The sequence below is a fragment of the Brachycentrus maculatus genome, unplaced genomic scaffold, assembly GCF_059751285.1.
Source record: "Brachycentrus maculatus isolate JH-2025_06_01 unplaced genomic scaffold, ASM5975128v1 h1tg000261l, whole genome shotgun sequence".
In the NCBI taxonomy this organism is placed as follows: domain Eukaryota; kingdom Metazoa; phylum Arthropoda; class Insecta; order Trichoptera; family Brachycentridae; genus Brachycentrus; species Brachycentrus maculatus.
In genome coordinates this window covers 2,562,250-2,581,692 of record NW_028281012.1, presented here as the reverse complement: position 1 = coordinate 2,581,692, position 19,443 = coordinate 2,562,250, and the positions used below count along the sequence as shown (strand labels likewise).

At 29.3% G+C, this 19,443-nt stretch overlaps 1 protein-coding gene across 2 annotated transcripts in view; it reads left to right on the top strand.

The window, feature by feature from the left end:
• Positions 1-8,113, top strand: part of LOC148305840 (Krueppel-like factor 5) — a 157,201-nt gene extending 149,088 nt beyond the window's left edge. For both annotated transcript variants that reach the window (XM_088266025.1, XM_088266024.1), the window contains 3 exons: positions 5,060-5,216; positions 6,156-6,215; positions 7,250-8,113. In XM_088266025.1, the coding sequence (XP_088122151.1) occupies positions 5,060-5,216; positions 6,156-6,215; positions 7,250-7,440 (408 nt within the window). In that variant the 3' untranslated portion in view covers positions 7,441-8,113. The remainder of the gene's footprint in view (positions 1-5,059; positions 5,217-6,155; positions 6,216-7,249) is intronic.
• Positions 8,114-19,443: the final 11,330 nt, after the last annotated feature.

The following is a 19,443-nucleotide window of genomic DNA, read 5'->3' as shown; positions in this document are numbered from 1 at the left end:
GTGGCAGTCTCAAGGTAAAACATAGTATCTGCCTTTATAATTTTTGATAGTATAGTAATAAATTTATAATAAATTATTTTATTTTTCCTCTTTTCAGATAACTTAAGCACAGGTGGTAAAAAAAGTTGAATGGGAAAAAGTACCAAAGATCATTGATTATATAAAATTTATATAAAATGATATTTTATATTATCTTATGAATACGAATTTATAGAGTTAGGCTCCTCTGTGTTATGCGTCCTCCACTCTCTCTGTCAAAAGCATGTTTTTCAAATCTTTATCATCTCTTTTGACTACTCCATATAACTCATTATTGGTCTTCCTCTTCCTCTAATCTCCTCATTTTTTATTTGTTCTTCCCTATTCTATTTTCTTCTGTTTCTAAAAAACTTTTCTTTTCACTATCATAAAACCTTTGGGTATGTCACTCTTTTCTCTTAGTAATACACTCTTCTCACATCCTTTCCTCATTCACAACTTAAATGCTTCTTTCTCTCTCCTTAGTCACCGTCCATGTTTCGAAACTACAAAGTTCTATTATACCCCAGAAAAAAGTTTTAATTTATCCCTTTTTAATTTTTTTTTAGTATTCGGGCAGTGAAAAGTATTTTTTTATGAAATTCCTGTTAAACCATACCTATCCAGGTATGGTCTTAATTTTACTGGTGCATTGGGAATCCTCTATGATTGTGTTTACCGAAAAAGTAATTTTTTGAACGCTCCTATGAAACTTGTAATTATTTAAAAAAAAAATATTTTAATAAAATTTTTATTTATTATGTGCAAATAAAAAAAAGATAACATGTTATTTAAAAATACTATGTTTGTTTTGTGTAATTAATTTTTGTTTTTACATATGTACAGTTAGAATAATGTCTTACAAATGAATAAAACATTTGTTTATATTTGTAGCTATACGTCGAACTAATAACCAAATATAATAACCTTAACAGAAATAAAGAAATGTTTAATGTTATGAATTCTTAAGGATTAAGGTGGGTTTTTAGTTCTCAGATTCTCAAATTAGAATAAAATGAAAATCTGTGGATTCCGGAATTTTATGGGTTTCTCCAAATCACTCCTGCTTTATGTTTGGTAAATGTGTGCGAGATATTGACTGTCTTCATCAATGCACTTTTCCAATCTGCATTTGAAGTTGTCCCACACTTTCACGTAGATAGCATCATAAGTTCCTATAATGTGCGAGATTTCCACCTGTATTTTCCAATGTTCCTGTAATGTGCGAGGTTGTTTAGTTGTGTCTCTAATATTTCTGTGTTTAGTAAATAAATATTTTTTTAAATTAGTAGGGGCTAATTTAAAAAAATAATCTTCTAATCCTATACATTATTTCTTTAATTTTCAAGCATTCCATCAAACATGATCAGATTAAATTGAAGAAAAAAAATGGACTTTATAAATGTACATATGTATATGTTTTATTTATTTATTTTTATAACCCTTATCCGCACCTAATGGTGCATAGGGCACTGACGAAGTGTTATCTTGATCATTACTTACATGAAGGCAAAGTGATCACTCTTGCGCTTCAGGAACCAGTCCAGGATAATATTAAATACATATTACAGTGTTAAATCACAAATATTTATTTTCACCTCCCCCCCTGGGAATCGAACCCGGGACCTCCAGCACGGTAGCTAAACATGATGACCATTACACCACGGAGGCGGACAAAATACATATATGTATGTATACTTTAAAAACTAACATCTTTTCAGCTATCTAGTTGACAAATAACAAGTATTATTGACGTACGATGCGATTTTCAATTCGCGACAAAAATTATAACATCTTCCGGTAGGATGATCAATTTTGCGCCACCCTGTTTTGTAATATGTTGATAATGATAAAATTTATGATAAAAAGACACTAACGATTATATAAGTTTCGGTACATAATAATAAATCGAATTACTTTGTTTTCACGGTGTTAATACTATTATGCAGTTTAATATTATGCATTTTGAATACTTCCGCGCAATAATGTAATATAACGTAGGTATCTACTTGTTGGACAAATGTCATGGTCAGTATTCGGATATTACTTTTTAAATTCGTTTTTATTTTTAAACACAAATACCCCTATTTGACACGCTATGTAATTTATGTAACTATTACAGATGTTTGATATACTTTTATGAATGAAGATTATTTTTTCATTAACATTTATGCAAATATAAAATATAAATCACTTACACAAGGCTATTTTTGGGGTTTATTAAAGTAAAAACGTCTAGTTTCGAGAATTATAGATATTCTAGTTTCGAGAACTATTGATGTTCTCGAAACTAGCCGCGTTTACATTAATAGCCACAAAACGGGATCGTATACAAGTGTTGAATTTTTTAAATTTAAATTATCACGTTATTCGAGTTATTTCCAAATCAAAAATAAAATTGACATTTCTTATTTGTATATTTTTAATGATTTTTTCCATTCTCCTCACATGCGAATAACACAATTGTCTTCTTCGTTGCCTTCCCCACCTAATGAGATCTAGGATCTCAAATATTTCTCTTATCCTGGTGTTCCTTATTCTATCTCGAAGACTCTTGCCAGATACGCTCCTTAGAGTCTTCATTTCTAGCACTTTTAGCGCGTTTTATGTTCCTTAAGTACATTGAAAAAATAAAACTTAAAAATTAAAAAGTAAAAATGAACAAATTATTACAATGTTATATCATATATTAATGAGACTGTAAATTTATGTTAACGATGAAGAAGAATCATTTGCGAAGGGGTTTTTATGTATGACAAGTTGTTCCACACTCTTTCCAATGTTTTCTGATCAATCAGTTGGATCTCACGTGTATAATAAATCGAGGGTTAATTCAGTAGGTGAAATATTTTCTGTTAATTTAAAGAACCAAATTTAAAACACTCTCCTTATCATCCATTGTTTACTTTGTGTAATACCACTTTAATAAACACTAATTCGTGACTACGGGTTTTGGAATAATCATTCCATAATCAGGTCATTAAAATAAAATTATTACGATATAACACTTGTATAAAAGTAAAATTTTGAAAGAGAGAACGAAGGCAAATGATTTTCCGAAACCGGTAATCACGAATAAGTGTTTATAAAAGTGGTATTACGCAAAGTGAACAATGGATGATAAGGAGAGTGTTTTATTACCATACCACAAAGTTATAAATGCTTTTACATAAGGGTGTTAGTTGAAGTTTGCCGGTTTTACTCATAGATGTGGCTAGAGATATGTATACATTTTTAAGATTTGGCATCTTTGTCATAATTTTCTATGGACATTTACCTTAACCTTAAGTTACATTCTGCCAAAGTAATAGTGTCATAGTTGTTTACTTAAGTGAATATGTCGAGTTTCGTTCCAAGTAAATCAAAAGAAAAAAGCAGTTGAAGCTCATCGGTTGCTGGTAGAAACTTATGGTGAACATGCTCCAGTGAGTAGAACATGTGAGACATGGTTTCGTCAATTTAAAAGTGGAGAAGACGAGGAATTGCAGGCGTTATTGGATGAAGACCCAACCCAATCGCAAACAACGATTGGCCCAAATACTAAATGTGACCCGAGGAGCGATTTGCCAATGTTTAAAAGCCACGGGAAAGATCCAAAACTATGGAAAATGGGTACCACACCAAATGAACGAGAGACAAATCAAAAATTGTCGCATACAACGCACCGTCTCATACAGCTGAAGTGGTGAAGAACACTCTCAAAGCATTGAATTGGGAAATATTATCGCACCCGCCGTACTCTCTAGAACTCTCTAGACCTTGCCCCGTCCGACTATCACCTTTTCGCATCAATGGGACACTTACTCGCAGAGCAGCGCTTCGCCGATTTTGAAAAAGTCGAAAAATGGCTCGTCGAATGCTTTGCCTCAAAAGAGATTTTTTTTAATGGTATCCATGATTTGCCTCAAAGATGGGCAAAACGTATAGAATCCGATGGTCAATACTTTGAATAAAAAAAATCGAGATTGTCTTGAGAATTAAGCGTTTTCTTTATTTAAAAAACCGGCAAACTTCAACTGGTAATATACAATATAAACTTTTTTATCTAATTTTACTTTTTATAATTACTATTGTATTCTTTCCAGTGCCCTTTACTATAACCTAAAATATAATGTTTACCCACACACAGGCCATGTCCTTGTGGTATCTTTTTTGTATTTGTTAATATTATTGATTTTTTTTGTATTTTTAATGTTAAAAAATAAAATACTAAAAAATTATTTAACTAAAAAATACAGTTATCCGGCTGCTAATAATGATTCAATTAAAAATAAATCTTGGCGAAAAATTTTATATACTGGTTCAATATCTAATAATATTTCGAAAATCTTCGAAAAATTTTATACACCGGTTCAATATCTAATAATATTTCGAAAATCCCATATCCAACCTGCATATTTTACAAATAATAATTTACATAAAATCCTCGAAAACTCAAAATCAAAAATAGATTTATTACAAAAAAGTGGTATTTATGAAATTTCGTGTGGAGATTGTGATCAAAATATATAGGCCAAACCGCGAGAAATTTAAAGATTAGAATTAAAGAACACCGTAGCTGTCTTGTTAGTAATTATTTTTCGGAATTTGCAAATCACATAATAGATACAAATCACTCATTCCACTCTCATAAATTAAAATTATTACACCTTGTTTCAAACAAAGGCCAAATTATGAATTATTTAGAAAATTTAGAAATCCAAAAAAAACTAAATTCTAATAATAATTTATTAAATAATATATTGTTTCAAAATTCTTCACGTTTGCTTTCCATTTTTCCTTTGTTTTCAAATTCCGCTCCTTGACTTACCCCCTCCCCCTAACTTTTCCCTCTCCTCATTTATAGAACAATTTTAAATTTTAGTTATTATACAGACCTGAATGATGGAAGTTTAACTTCTGAAACATGTAGTCTTTAATAAAACTCAAGTGGTATAAAACAAGTGTTTTCTTTTATCATTGTATAACATTTATATTAAATTGTGAATTGTAAAAGAATGAAAAAAATGTTAATTAATTCTGAAAATGTATTTTCCTTCAGTGTATATCGCGGCGGACCCCGCCACCCCCGTACCCCCTGGCCCCCCGCCACCAGCAGCCTCCGCCCCCGCCCACCCCGCACCCCCACGGACTGAAGTTCAATAGGCGGAACAACCCTGAGTTGGAAAAGCGTCGCGTCCACCACTGTGACTTCATAGGTAAAAACATTTTATTTTTATATTCTCAATATTATTAATATTTAAAGCATTTACTTTGTGGTTAGTCATTTTTACTTATTTATTTTTTTACAAAAATGTTAATAATATTAGTATAAAACCACTCACCGAGATTTTTATGTCTACCGGTTTCGAGATGTACCCGTCTTTTCGTCAGGACAATCACTATTACAGCATGCAAACAATACCACCCTTCACCACCATAGCACCATTTACACACTAGTTTTATGTAAAAAAAAATGCAGTGTTTACCATGACACCTATCGATTTCAATCGATATAATACGACTAAGGTATATATATATATATATATATATATATATATATATATATATATATATATATATATATATATATATATATATAAATATATATATATATATATATATATATATATATATATATATATATATATATATATATATATATATATATATATATATATATATATATATAAATATACTTGAAACCTTACTCTGACGTGTAAAAGTCATAAATATAAATCTCCGGTATAAAACCCAGAAAAAAATAAAATAATCAGCATTAGAACAGTTGTCGACATTTTAGAAATGTAATGGTTAGTTATACTTTTTATCAAGAGTAGAAGCCAAATTACAACAGTTAAATGATTTTTTGTAAAGTTGTATATTTATTTCTGATTATATTTACAAGCTATTAAAAATATGTCGAAGATTTAAGGACAAAAGTTAGAACTAGTTCAAAAGAGTGCCGAATACTGAAGTTAATTTACACGCTTTTAGTCCAAAGTCGGTCAAAAATAGTGCTCATTTTCAAGTAGTTATTTTTTGTTATTTTCTAAGGAAGAAGGGATATCTCTGGCTAAATCTTCGCGGTCCTGCGCCATCCTTCACCCCTCTTTTCACATACTTATATCAAATAATAATATCTGTTTATGTTATAGGTTGCGCGAAGGTATACACTAAAAGTTCACATCTGAAAGCACACCAAAGAATACATACAGGTAAGGGATAAAGGATACGAAAAAAATAAGATTCTCATAAGTATTGCAATTTTATATCATATTTTTTTTTTAATGAAAATCTTTTGATTTTAAACCCTAAACGACCGTTTCGAAACAACACTTAACCTATGATAAGATATGTAGTATGCGCTATTGTTGGCGTGAAATATATTTTGAAATAATACTGTATATTGCGATTTTTTACATCAGTCTTGTGGCATTTTTATATGTATTTTCTTGAAATGAGTCATTATTTTTATTTCATATGTTCAGTGAACTGTTTGGTATATTACTTTACAAATGTGCGATATATCATGCCTTATAATGTTTTTGGCGTTTAATGCAATTTCCCATTGACGGTATCTTTAGACTGGTAAAAAGTGCCCGTAATTCCGTAATGCATGAAAATTCACCAGTTGAAAGGGACCAGTAGAGTAACGAGAGCGCTAATCGGCAAAATATGTATTTGAAAGTGTAATAAGTACTGCATTCTAGCTTTATTGTGAATCTGCATAAGTTGACACTGTTTAAAAACATAAGTTAAACTGCGATACATGATTTAAGATGGTGGTGTTTGAATGATTTGGATTAGTACCTAATTAATATTTTTGGGTAATACAATGAATTCTACTTTTATTTACATAAATATATGACGCGTTTTGTCTTATTAAGATACTATCAAATACTCTGTGTTTGATAATGTCTTAATAAGAAATGAAACGCGTCACATTTACACGTATATATGTAAATAAAAGTAAAAGTTAATCCAAAACCTTGTTTAATTTTGGATATATTACCCAACTGTCTGCAGTTACAATACCTTAGTTATTTATGTTTTTGTGAGCGATTGATTTTCGTAGGGAAATTTCTTTGGTTGAGACGTGATTTTCAAGAATTGGTCAAAAATACTGCGTTGTTAGTATCCTTTAATTTTCCTGTTCGAAGTGGAGGCTCGCTCGGTACCTACGTATCGTATATGTAGGAGACGCGAGGAGCGGAGGGGGTGTCACGCATTCAGAGTCGTATGTTTTCAGGTGAGAAGCCCTACGACTGCAAGTGGCCGGACTGCTGCTGGAGGTTCGCCAGGTCGGACGAGCTGACCCGCCACCTCCGCAAGCACACGGGCGCCAAGCCCTTCAAGTGCGCGGCGTGCGAGAGGTGCTTCGCGCGCAGCGACCACCTCGCCTTGCACATGAAGCGCCACCTGCCCAAGGCGGCCAAATGACCCGCGCGCAGGGCGGCCGCGACCCGCGCAGGCGCCCCGCCCGCGCCGGTTCCGCCCTTGTCGCAACACTTCTCCCAACACGACCTCCAACAACCTTGCAACCAATGCGCCCACTTATAAATGCAATGCTCCAATTACACACTACGTCACAAACACCCATTAGCACTCGGGGGATTGTTGTTATCTTTAATTCCAAATATGCGCTTGGTACATTATTGAAAGCTGTCCCACCGCATTCCCAGATCTGATACAGGAGTATCTAGGCTTCCTGACAGGCCCTCTCTTGCAAAGCAATTTTTTTAAGCTAAGTTGCATAATTTTTTGAAAATGTGAAACAAAACAAAATTGTATCCCGATTTTACTATAAATTTACATACGCTTGGTACAGTCAACACTTATGTTGGACGTAAGGTATAATTCCCATTTATAGATGTCTAAGGTTTTGGTATTCTCAAAAGTGGTTTAAGTTTCCGCAGCTAAAATGTTTTGATGCAACTTATCGCTGAAAGCACTCAAACCGCCATTCAATGTTTTTTCTCCCATTGAAACATATTGCATGGCACGTAAAATGTACGGAAGGTAGAGCAATCCACGCAATCCAAGAACGCGTTCGACGTAGACTGTTCGTCAGCATTTAACTACGCTAGCAGTATGATGATGATGGGATCAGACGATCAGTAGAACGGTTTATCTTCTTTGAAGCCATTTAAATACAGTAGAAACTAGCTTTTCGTACACGATTCATTTGATTAGGACGTTAATGTTGCCAAAAGAAAATTACTGGAATTGAAATTGCATTTCCAGTGTACAGGAACGCACATAAACATTCAGTATAAAGTTGAGAGAATATTTTGTGTGAGCGTAATGATAAAGTAGTCACGTGGGTTAAATGAACGGTTAGTGGAGAATCGGCAAAAAGAAAAGTTATTATTGCTAAGCTTTTATTCCAGTCATTAAAAAAAGCAAATAGGTACGGATGAGTCATAGAGGTAGTATTATTTTTAAAGCAATATATGTGATGAGTTATTTTATAATATTGTGAAATCTCGCAATAATAAAAATGGCATAATTTATGAAAAATCTTACTGTATAATATTCATAAATAGTCACGCGATGTCAAAAAGACGCCGATGGACTATCTGTAGTTAACGTGTGTTAACTACAGATAGTCCTCAAATTATTAGATACGTCCCTCGAATAATTTAACACAGTCCATTATAGATGGTGATACGACAAAATACATTCATTGTCTTCAACAAAATGACACAAGCATTCGCACAGCTAAGCTTATAAACTGCCTACTGTTGCCAAAATAATTGTTTTTTTTAATAATTCTTCTTTAATTAGATTTAAGTTATTCTATAATTTTTTGGTAAAGCTCTATTTATATAATTATAAAACAAATACATAGCTTTTTCTCCAAGTGTGATGATTTCAGTAACCATGGGTCCAGGCCGCTGGTAAAAGATTTTCATAAATATACATATATGTATCTATGGTTGAGTCACATGCTCAGCATCTAAGATGGCTATATTTTATAAATACCTCAATTTCCTTAATAAACACTATCTAAACTTCCCATCTGGTTCGGATGGACTCAAAATCAAAGTAGGAAGGCTATGATCTTTTTATCTTTTAATTTTCTTTATTTTTTTTTAATTTGTGTTTATTCTAATGAAAAGCAAAACTTTATATCCTAGCAGAAAGCTATTTTAGTACATATCGCTCACTCCTTTCAAAAACGTCATATATCAAAAATCGTCAATTTTCAGTTGTGCATGTTTTCGGAATGTCCAGAAAATGTACTATATCCCACCAACGGCGGCATATTTTTAACTTAATATTTACCCGCTCCAGGGCAGAAAAGGTATTGTTTAATTATTTATTTAAATATACTCAATATTTTTCAAATGAAGAAAAAACTTTCTGCATTTGAAAAATTTTACAAAAAATTTAAACATTTAAAAATCTGTTGCACAGTAAAAATTTCAATAAGTGGCCTGATATTTATTTGTAATACATTGTAGTATATTTTTAAACATTAAAAATTATCTCCTGAAACATCAAGTTTTTTCATTTATGACGTTGTTGAAAGGAGTGAGCGATATGTTTATCTTAATTTTTAACTATGATTTATGTTTCTTTATTCGAAACAATTTGACTTTAAATCAGACCCATGAATTCCTTCCTTTGCTCGGTTCATCTTGAGAGCTTTCCTTCAACTTTCTAAGGTAACTTAGGCCTTGAAAGTCTTAAAAGCTTGTAGTAAACAAGGTTGTCAAGACTTTTTGTCTTTTCGACAATATCCCGTACAAATTTCTTAAGAAAAAAAACTGTTCCGTTTTTTACAATCTGCATTTATTGCAATATATTCCATAAAAAACAACCCTTAGTGCATGAACGTACTATTTACAGTGATTATCTTTTTTTAAAATTTATACATAGCTATTTCTTGTTTTTTTTTTGTTATAAAAATACTCTTTACTACTAAATGATCGACGAATAAATATGATATCTCCACACAGTTTTAAACGTTTGCTTTAAATGTTTTGTTATTATTTTGTAAAAATTCGTTTTTAGTAATGATATATTTTTGTATCAATTTTTGCCAATTTCATTTGGGTAAACTGTTATATTAATTGGAAATACCAGCACGTTTCAGGGAAATTATCCTTGTTATTCTATCAGATATCGAGAAAAATATTATTTGTTTGTTTTAAATAATATTTGATGATTTAGTAAAGTAATTATTGTAAATAAATTATAATATTTATCCAAAATCTGTAAAATATTTATTTACTGTTAGAGCTATTCTTTATAAAAATAAACCCTTAAAATTTCGTTTATTGCATAAGAAAAATAATGAAAAATATAAATATTACACCCTTAAATACGCTTGTTTTCCCTTTTAAAATCTCATCGGGGCTTTTTCATAAAGCGCATCTCTAAGCAACTTCGGGTAATTCACGTAACACATAAAGTAAAACCACTAGGTACATATAAAGTTAATTTCATAATCGATCAACGCATATATGCCGTTGAAAACTGTACACATGTATATAAAGTATTATATTTGTTCATTAATATGCATAATATAGTTTTAAAATTATGTACATTATGCACTGTATATATATTTGTTCATGTACCCAATTCTTCCCCACAGCATTATTTTAATTAAAATAAGGTAGTAGTAAGGAAATAAAATAGTCAAATAAACATTCCGTTATTATTTTCTTTGAAAACATATTTTTCATCCCTTTTATACGCGACAGAATCGTGCATAGGGATGATTTAGTTCAATAGTCTCCTGAACAAAAGCTCTACTTCGTTTGCCAAACTGAAGCAACTGTTAAAATAATAATTTTTACATTGAATCCATACCATATGACAGTCTAACGTGAATACCATTAAAGTACGTAGGCAGAAAAGTTTTGTGAGTGAAAAAATTTTCTACCAACTTGTTATGAGTATCATATTTCTTTTCAATTATGTGGAGTTATTAATAATTTAATATAAAGCTAATAGCCATACACTGCATTTATTTGAAGATTTTTAAGCAAGCCTGGTATAAGTACAAATAGAGTTTTATTACAATATTTTTTAAACATTCATAGTTTTAAAAATGCCAAAGCTGGTATTAATTTGTATATATATATAAACCCCCGTGCAATTGAAGCTTTGCGTGCCATTAAAAATATAAATAAATTTTAGCATTGTGAAGACATTCATATGCTGCAAAGTATTTTTAAGATTTTTAGTAGGCGCATTGTCCGAAATCGCCATGTTTATACATTATTCATAATTTTTGCAAACTTTTGTTATAATAATTACTTACACTATGCTAAAACAAATTAAACGGAGGTGATCCACTTTTTTTTAATAATTATCTGTTTCTTACATAAAATGTTTTTAAAATTCGAAATTAAATTGAAACTTTTAATTTTTAAATACTGTGTTTTTAGTCCCACTGAAAAGTTGAGATATATAATATAATGTTAAGGATTTTCTCAAAATATGAGGAAATCATCTACGAGTATATTGTAATCAAATAACCTGAAAGATTATGTTTTGAAAGGAAAAAAAACCTTATGATTTCTTTCATTCATGATATATTTATACATGTATTTATATATAAATATATATATATATATATATATATATATATATATATATATATATATATATATATATATATATATTTATATATATATATATATATATATATATATATATATATATATATATATATATATATTTATATATATATATATATATATATATATAATATGTATATATATATATATATATATATATATATATATATATATATATATAAATTTATATATATATATATATATATATATATATATATATATATATATATATATATATATATATATATATATATATATATATATATATATATATATATATATATATATATATATATATATATATATATATATATATATATATATATATGAATGAATGTATGCATGTTTTATATTCTTATGCAATGAATAATAAAACAATTTACAGTGTACGCAACTAAAAATATACGTTTTCAAGGTTATTTATTATTACATTAATCGGCTGTATAGTTAAAAATAACACCGGTTATCAAAATTTAATATTGGTGCTATCTAACATTAGCATTTTGTTCAATTCATTTTAAATGCTTTATTATCTTACACATTGCTATTGCGTTGCTGAGTTAGGAGCAAGATATCATCTCTTTTACGTTTTCGGTTTTTATTGTAATTTCTATATAAGTGATTGAAAGCTTTTACGATAGTAATTTTAAAAACATAAACTTTTGTTAAATTATCCATTCATTAAAATGTGATACTTCGTACTACAAATAGAAAGTAAAGATTTGATTTTCATATAACGGAACACAAGATGTTTCGGTATTAAAAAATGAAACATTTTCAAATCGTGCTTGTTATTTGCCCGTACCAATGATGCATACATATGCAAGTCTCGCGAAATTAATAAAGCTTATGTGAATAATCGCGTAAATTAATAGCAGAGAAATGCAATTCCTTCTACAAAAAAATATTTTTTGTTGAAAAATCTTAAATTTATTTGTATATATTTTATTTACGGTATAAATCGGAAAACCAGACCCTAACGATGACCCAGAAAATGACCCGATAAGTTAAAATGCGCTAAATTAAGTTCTATGTCGTAAACACTTACATATACAAAAGAAGTCAGAATAAAATGCTGGGCGTATCTATAAATTTGAAAGTAGTAGATCATTTAAAAGAATCACAGGAGTCTCTAAAGTTCTGAAACCTAAATAAGTGAAAGATTTTCAAGGGAAATCTTTCTCTTTTGCACCGGTGATAATTTTTCAAGTTCTTATGAGGTGTGGATTTTTTATCATTGATATCAGAATGTTGAGATGTAGGCTCGTCAAAATATGACAAGTCTTATGGTTATGGAAATACACTAGGCTCTTTTTGACATTTTCGTTTCAAACATGCATTAGTATGCCTCTAAGGTTCGTATCCTAACTAAATTGATTGGTTCTTATATACTGTGGAAATTTCTCTTTTTCCTTAGATAAGTTTTCTTTAAGTCAAATATAGCACTTTTACTTACGAATCATATTGATGAACATTTTAACAGCTTTCATCATGGCAATGAACGTTTAAGGGATATATTTTATAGAAATTTTAAATTTGAATTTAGATTTTGCAGAGCTTTTTCTAGAGAACGGGTTAAAAACAAAACCATATCCAAAACGGTTATTTTTAAACACCGTAACTATCGAAAATACTGCCGTAATCGCTCAACTAAATTATGAAAGGAAACCAATTATCAGAAACACGTACAATATCAACAACATTTCACTATTTTTGTGGTTTATGATCTAAAATAATAAATATTATAATCATTTTTTTAATGTGATTTTGTACTATTTTAACCCTACAATGCACGATTAAAAAAAACCAAATAAATAATAATGTTAATATTATTTAATAAAAGGAAATTGTAAAATATCAAAATACAAAATTTACATAAATGGCTTATAAAATAAGTGTTTTAATAGTAGTTTTAATCGTAGTAAGCCATTATTCATACATTACTTTAATTGATTTTCTAAAATAAATTTTTAAAATTTGACTTGAATCAAATATTTTATATGAAATCTCTATGGAATATAATATTATAGTACTTAGAACAATAAATTATATAAAGCAATTTTGCACCGGTATGCATTGTGGGGTTAAATTAAGTTGCACCAGTTATAATGTAGATACTTAATGTTAATTTTAAATATATCTTTAGTATTGTCAACCGTACCCTGTTTGTTAAGGTTTTCAATGAGTTTTTTGCCTTTAATTGAGTCAAAAGCATTTACCTTGGGTATTAGATAGCTTGTATTACATATTATATGATTACTTAAATAATCATTGAAAATATTTTTATTTAATTCAAATTTCGCAAGATTTTTCTTTAAGGTTTATGTGTAAGTGGTGTGTATAAAACTTTGTTTCATTAAATGAACATATTGTTTTGATTTTGTACAAATTTATTTATATCGTTTATGTTTTATTATATTAAGCCATGTTAGTTGTAACATAGGATAGTGCGAGGGTGAATGTGAACGTTTGTAAAAAAAACGACAACAGATATATGAAGCTCCACTAAAACGTTATTAAAAATCTCAACTAACGAGGGATAAACCTGAGTTTTTTTATTAGAAAAAATTCTTAGGAAATCTTTTAAAAATATTTGTTTAAAACGCAGTACATGTCTGCAATCTTGGATGTTGATTCCCTGAATGTAGCTCAAATCAATCAATAAAATAAATTTACTTCGTCAAATTTGTAAATTTAAGAAATATATTTGGTATTCGCATCCAGTGACTGTATCTGTATGTTTATATATGTATGTGTATATATATATATATATATATATATATATATATATATATATATATATATATATATATATATATATATATATATATATATATATATATATATATAAATATATAAATATATATATAATATATATATATATATATATATATATATATATATATATATATATATATATATATATATATATATATATATATATATATATACATTTTCAGTTTTACAAATCAGTTTTATGTGGAGTTTATAGCAGTGTGCATGATAAAAAATGGGTTTAATTTTTTTTAAATATCGCACAAAGTCGTTGTTGCCATTTTGTGCCATTATTACAATTTAGCCATTTTACTTTTATGATATGCTTTTTAAAATGTTAAATTTTTAGTTTATTTTATTATAAATATTTAAAATAACTTAAAAGAAAGTTGATACTTAAAAAAAACAAACAAAAAAAGTTATTTTATGTATTTCAATTAAATCAATTCCTCCACCAATCTGCTTACCGCATTACAATAAATATTTAACGTATGTATAACCTAACAGCAAAATTCTATGTACAAAATTTTGATATATTGGAAAATTATTTTTTATGAGTATGTTGTATGTTAAAAGCATTGTTAACATTCTGGTGGGTATGGTAATATAACACTCTCCTTATCATTCATCGTTCATTTTGTGTAATACCACTTTTATAAACACTTGTTCGTGACTTCCGGTTTCAGAAGAATAATATATCATCAAGTCATTAAAACAAAATTATTACGGTTTTATTTTGGTACAAGTGTCAAACCGTAATAATTTTATTTTAGTGACCCGACGATGGAATGATTATTCCGAAACCAGTTGTCACGAATAAGTGTTTATAAAAGTGGTATTTCACAAAGTAAACGATGAATTATATGGAGAGTGCTGGAAATTTATTTTCCAACGACATCCTCCAAGACATATTCCTGGCTTTGGGAACCGCGAACATCTTGTGTTTAGCGACGAAATTATTAAGGAAGTATAAAAACATTCTCCAAGAATTTCTTAGGAAGTCGAATGGACACAAATGTCAATGGAAATTATATGAAATTAATAACCATCAATTCATTTAACTGACACTTTTTTCTCTGCTTCAGCCTTATAGTCAGTTGTACATTTTTTTTATATACAGACATATATTTATATTAAGTTTTCAACCCTAGGCTGGGATTGCTGTAGTCGTGTAGTTAAAGAGTTAACTACACTGTGTAGGTAACTTTAACATATCATTCATCTCTCATTATCATTCATCGTTCACTTTGTGTAATACTACTTAAAAACACTATATACTTAATGACTATCAGGTCAAAACCTTCTGTTATTATTACCTTAGGTTATTCCGAAATCGGTGAAATACAAAGTGAAATATGAATGATAAGGTGAGTGTTATATTACCGTACCAGAAAGTTAACAATGCCTTTAATATCTATATTTAAAAGAAACTTTAGCTTTATTCCTGGACTCTTAGTTCTAATGGCTTTGGCATTTTGAAAAGGGTTATCGACAAGAATTATCATGAAGTTTATGACGCCGAAAATAAAATAATTAAATATTTGTTTCTTACACTTAATTAAAATATTAACTTCCGTACGTAACCCGTCTCCGTGGAGTAATGGTCAGCGTGTTAAGCTGCCGTGCTGGAGGTCGATTCCCAGAGGGTGAAGTGAAAATCAATATTTGTGATTCTACACATAAATACGTTTTTATTTAATATTATCCTGCACTGGTCCCTAAAGTGCAGGAGTGATTACCTTGCCATGTAAGTAAAAATAAATATAACACTGCGTCAATACGTGTGTATTGACAAAGTGTTACCCTTATCCGCACCCAATAGTGCCCTATGCACTATTGGGTGCGGATAAGTGTAAGAAGAATTGCAACTTTGAGGTTACAATACATGAATATGTAACTTTTGTATTGGAACTTTAAAATGTTACAAGACGTAGTCGAAATGTTAACTACTGTATGTAATCGATGACTTAGTCCGGAATTCCATAAGGAAGTTAACATTTTAATGTCGTACAGTCGGTAATCTAATAGTCAGTATAAATAAATATTTTAAAAAAAAAGACAGTAAGATAAACATAAGATTTAAACCTAAACTTTGGGTTTTAAAATGCTTAAGTCATTAGAAATGAATGACCATAAGTAATGTTGATGTTACGTACACTGCAATTTAATTGTGCACATGTGCAATTACTGCCCTGATTAGTATGTTAACATCACTTGTATTTTCATATCAATAACTATTTTAACTTCAATGTTCTAATTTATCGTTTTTTTTTACGATACAGGATGCAATCATTTCAAGATTACTATATTTTATCTTTTTACAATGTTTGTCCAATGTATTATTTTGTCGTAAAACGAACAAATTAGACTCGTTACAATGACTGGAGGTGAGTTCCAACTTTATTGTTGTATAGAAAAACAAGATGAACATATTTTTTAGTGTTTATTTTATACATTTAAACATTAGCGGAAGTGGTTGAAGAATTGGATTAAAAACATCTTCTCAAATAAATGCACCAAACGCTTGTTTTATATTTTTTAAGTTTTGTCTTTTCATTGATGTAATAAAATGTTCAATCTAAATATAAGTATGTTCTTTATAACACAAACAATATATTAAATTCTCGAATGACATGTTTTCTCATTAGCTCGCTGTCGTGCACATTTTGTGGCTTATAAATGTAGGTAGGTATGCAATAAAATAAATATTAATGTACACGTTACGTATCAGTGCACATATGTTTGTATTCTAGGAATTGTATATGAAGTCTTCGATACTTCATTATTAATTAAACTTAACATATCAAATTATTTTAAGATAATATAAAAGTAAGTATTCAAAGATTTCAAAGAAGACTCTATATATTATACAATTATTAATATATTATAACTCTGAAATAAATATTTGACTAGCCAGATATTATATTTTTAAATATTTTATTAAAAATGCAAAAAAATAACAACACTGGTCGGCATCTTATCCTCCCTAGATTCAGGTTTGCTTACGCATACTGAATCTAAAATGCAACTGTCAAAATGTTGCCTTTTAATTTCCATTTATCGAATATTGGTTTATGGATAATGGCAGTGTTCTAAATGTTGCCTTTTTCTCTCGGTAACCATTGGTTAATCATCGCTTTTCAGATAAAGACAGTGGTCTAAATTTTCCCTTTTAATCTCAGCAGCCACTGATCAAACATTCCTTTATGGATAAGGACATTGTATACAACAAACAATACCGATTATTACTTACGTTACTCGTTGTAACATACGATACTGTAAACCAAGTCAGATCCTTGATAAAGGAATGGAAGAACGCATAAATAAACATCGGTTCTTATTACTTTCTCTGATATATATGCTTTGGTATATGCTGATCGAGATTGGCTGTAAGTACTAATAAAAATTAAAAGCAAAACACTTCTCGTACTGATTTGCAAAATTTCTTTTAATATTAGAACTTTAAAAATACATGAAAAGGGAAATAGTATAAGTGCTGACCAGTGTAAGTAATAATTATCACTGCTCAACATATATGTATTCGCAGCATCTTTTTCGCGCCCAAATTACTATGCTTGATTTAAATCATTTTATTACATCTTTGCCTTGGTTCAAATAATTAATAAGACTAATATTTTAAATTTATTTTAAGTGCGTATTAATTAGTTACCAATGTATATTTATAAAATGTTAATTAAGGAAAAAACATGTAATTGAATCGTTTTACAATAAATTCTTCGAAAAATCGCATTATTCTTTTAATAATCCTGTAACAACAAAGGTCTTATCTTGATTATCATCACTGCAATCATCGTCTCAATGTATTTAAACCACTTAAAATATATTTTTAAGTCATCAAAATATTAAGATGACTTACCATCTACTGAAATAGGCTTTCCGGTCAGTGGGAATCGATAGAAAACATTAACATGAAAAACAATGGAAAAGTATCCTCCTATCTCTTAGAAAACAAAACCTTCGCATGGGCAGATGGAATGCTTGAGCTGTATGTAAAATGGAAAAGACAAGTCGTGAAAAAATATACGCTTACTTGTTATCCAGCAAACTGCAATGTAATAAAGAATATTGGAATATAACAATATTGGAAAATGCCACTTCCTACTTTTCAGCTCACATATAGCTTTTCAGGGGTGGGGTTCCATATGAAAGTTAACATTTTAACTACATAATGTAGATAACTGTGTCTGTCTTTTCTAATGTATTTTTTATCTTTAAAGCATTTGTCGATTAGTATTGTTAAAGAATGTTAACGTACAAGTATTCAATGAATATGTATTTTTATTTAATTAAAGTAAAGCAAAATATATCTTAAAATCTACATTTTTTCTACTCCGTTTCTATTCGAAAAAAAAAACTTACTGACAATAAATATGGTTCCAAAAGCGGTATAAAAATGTCGGAGTCATGTCACGAAAGTACCAGAAATAAATGTTGTTAACTAATACATTGTCTACTCATAAAAAGGTGGTTGAAATCATTTTTTATAATTGTTTCCCAAAAAAAAGATTTGCATTCAATGCTAGTTTTTTTAATGTTTTTTTTATATATAATATCAATTCAAAGCATCCAGTTCAGTTCAATGCCGAAAACGCCGTTTATTACAGTAAAAAAAAACATTAAATTCTGTTTGCAACGGTGAAATAGGAAAACAAATATTGTTAAGTATAAATTGAATTAAAATACAACTAAACAATGGTTAAATATCGCAAAAATATATTAAAAATAGCAAATTACGAGGGTATCATCTAGCGAAAGTTTCTGACACCAAAAACAGTGAAACGAATTTCCTTCAACTTAATGCGACTCGAGCTTTATTACTACAGTTGCCATCTAGCGATTTTTATCAAACACTATAAAAGAATAGCCAGTGTTTAAAATTAAACAATATAAATGATGCACAACGACAATAAATTTTGTACCATAGATATCTATAGCTCGAGAATCTTATGTGTGGAGGGGAGGGGGAGGCGCCACATTATGTGTTACCGGTGCTTGAAATCTGCTTGAATTTCCCATATTTTATTTGCGATTTGTTTGGCAACATTGCATACCG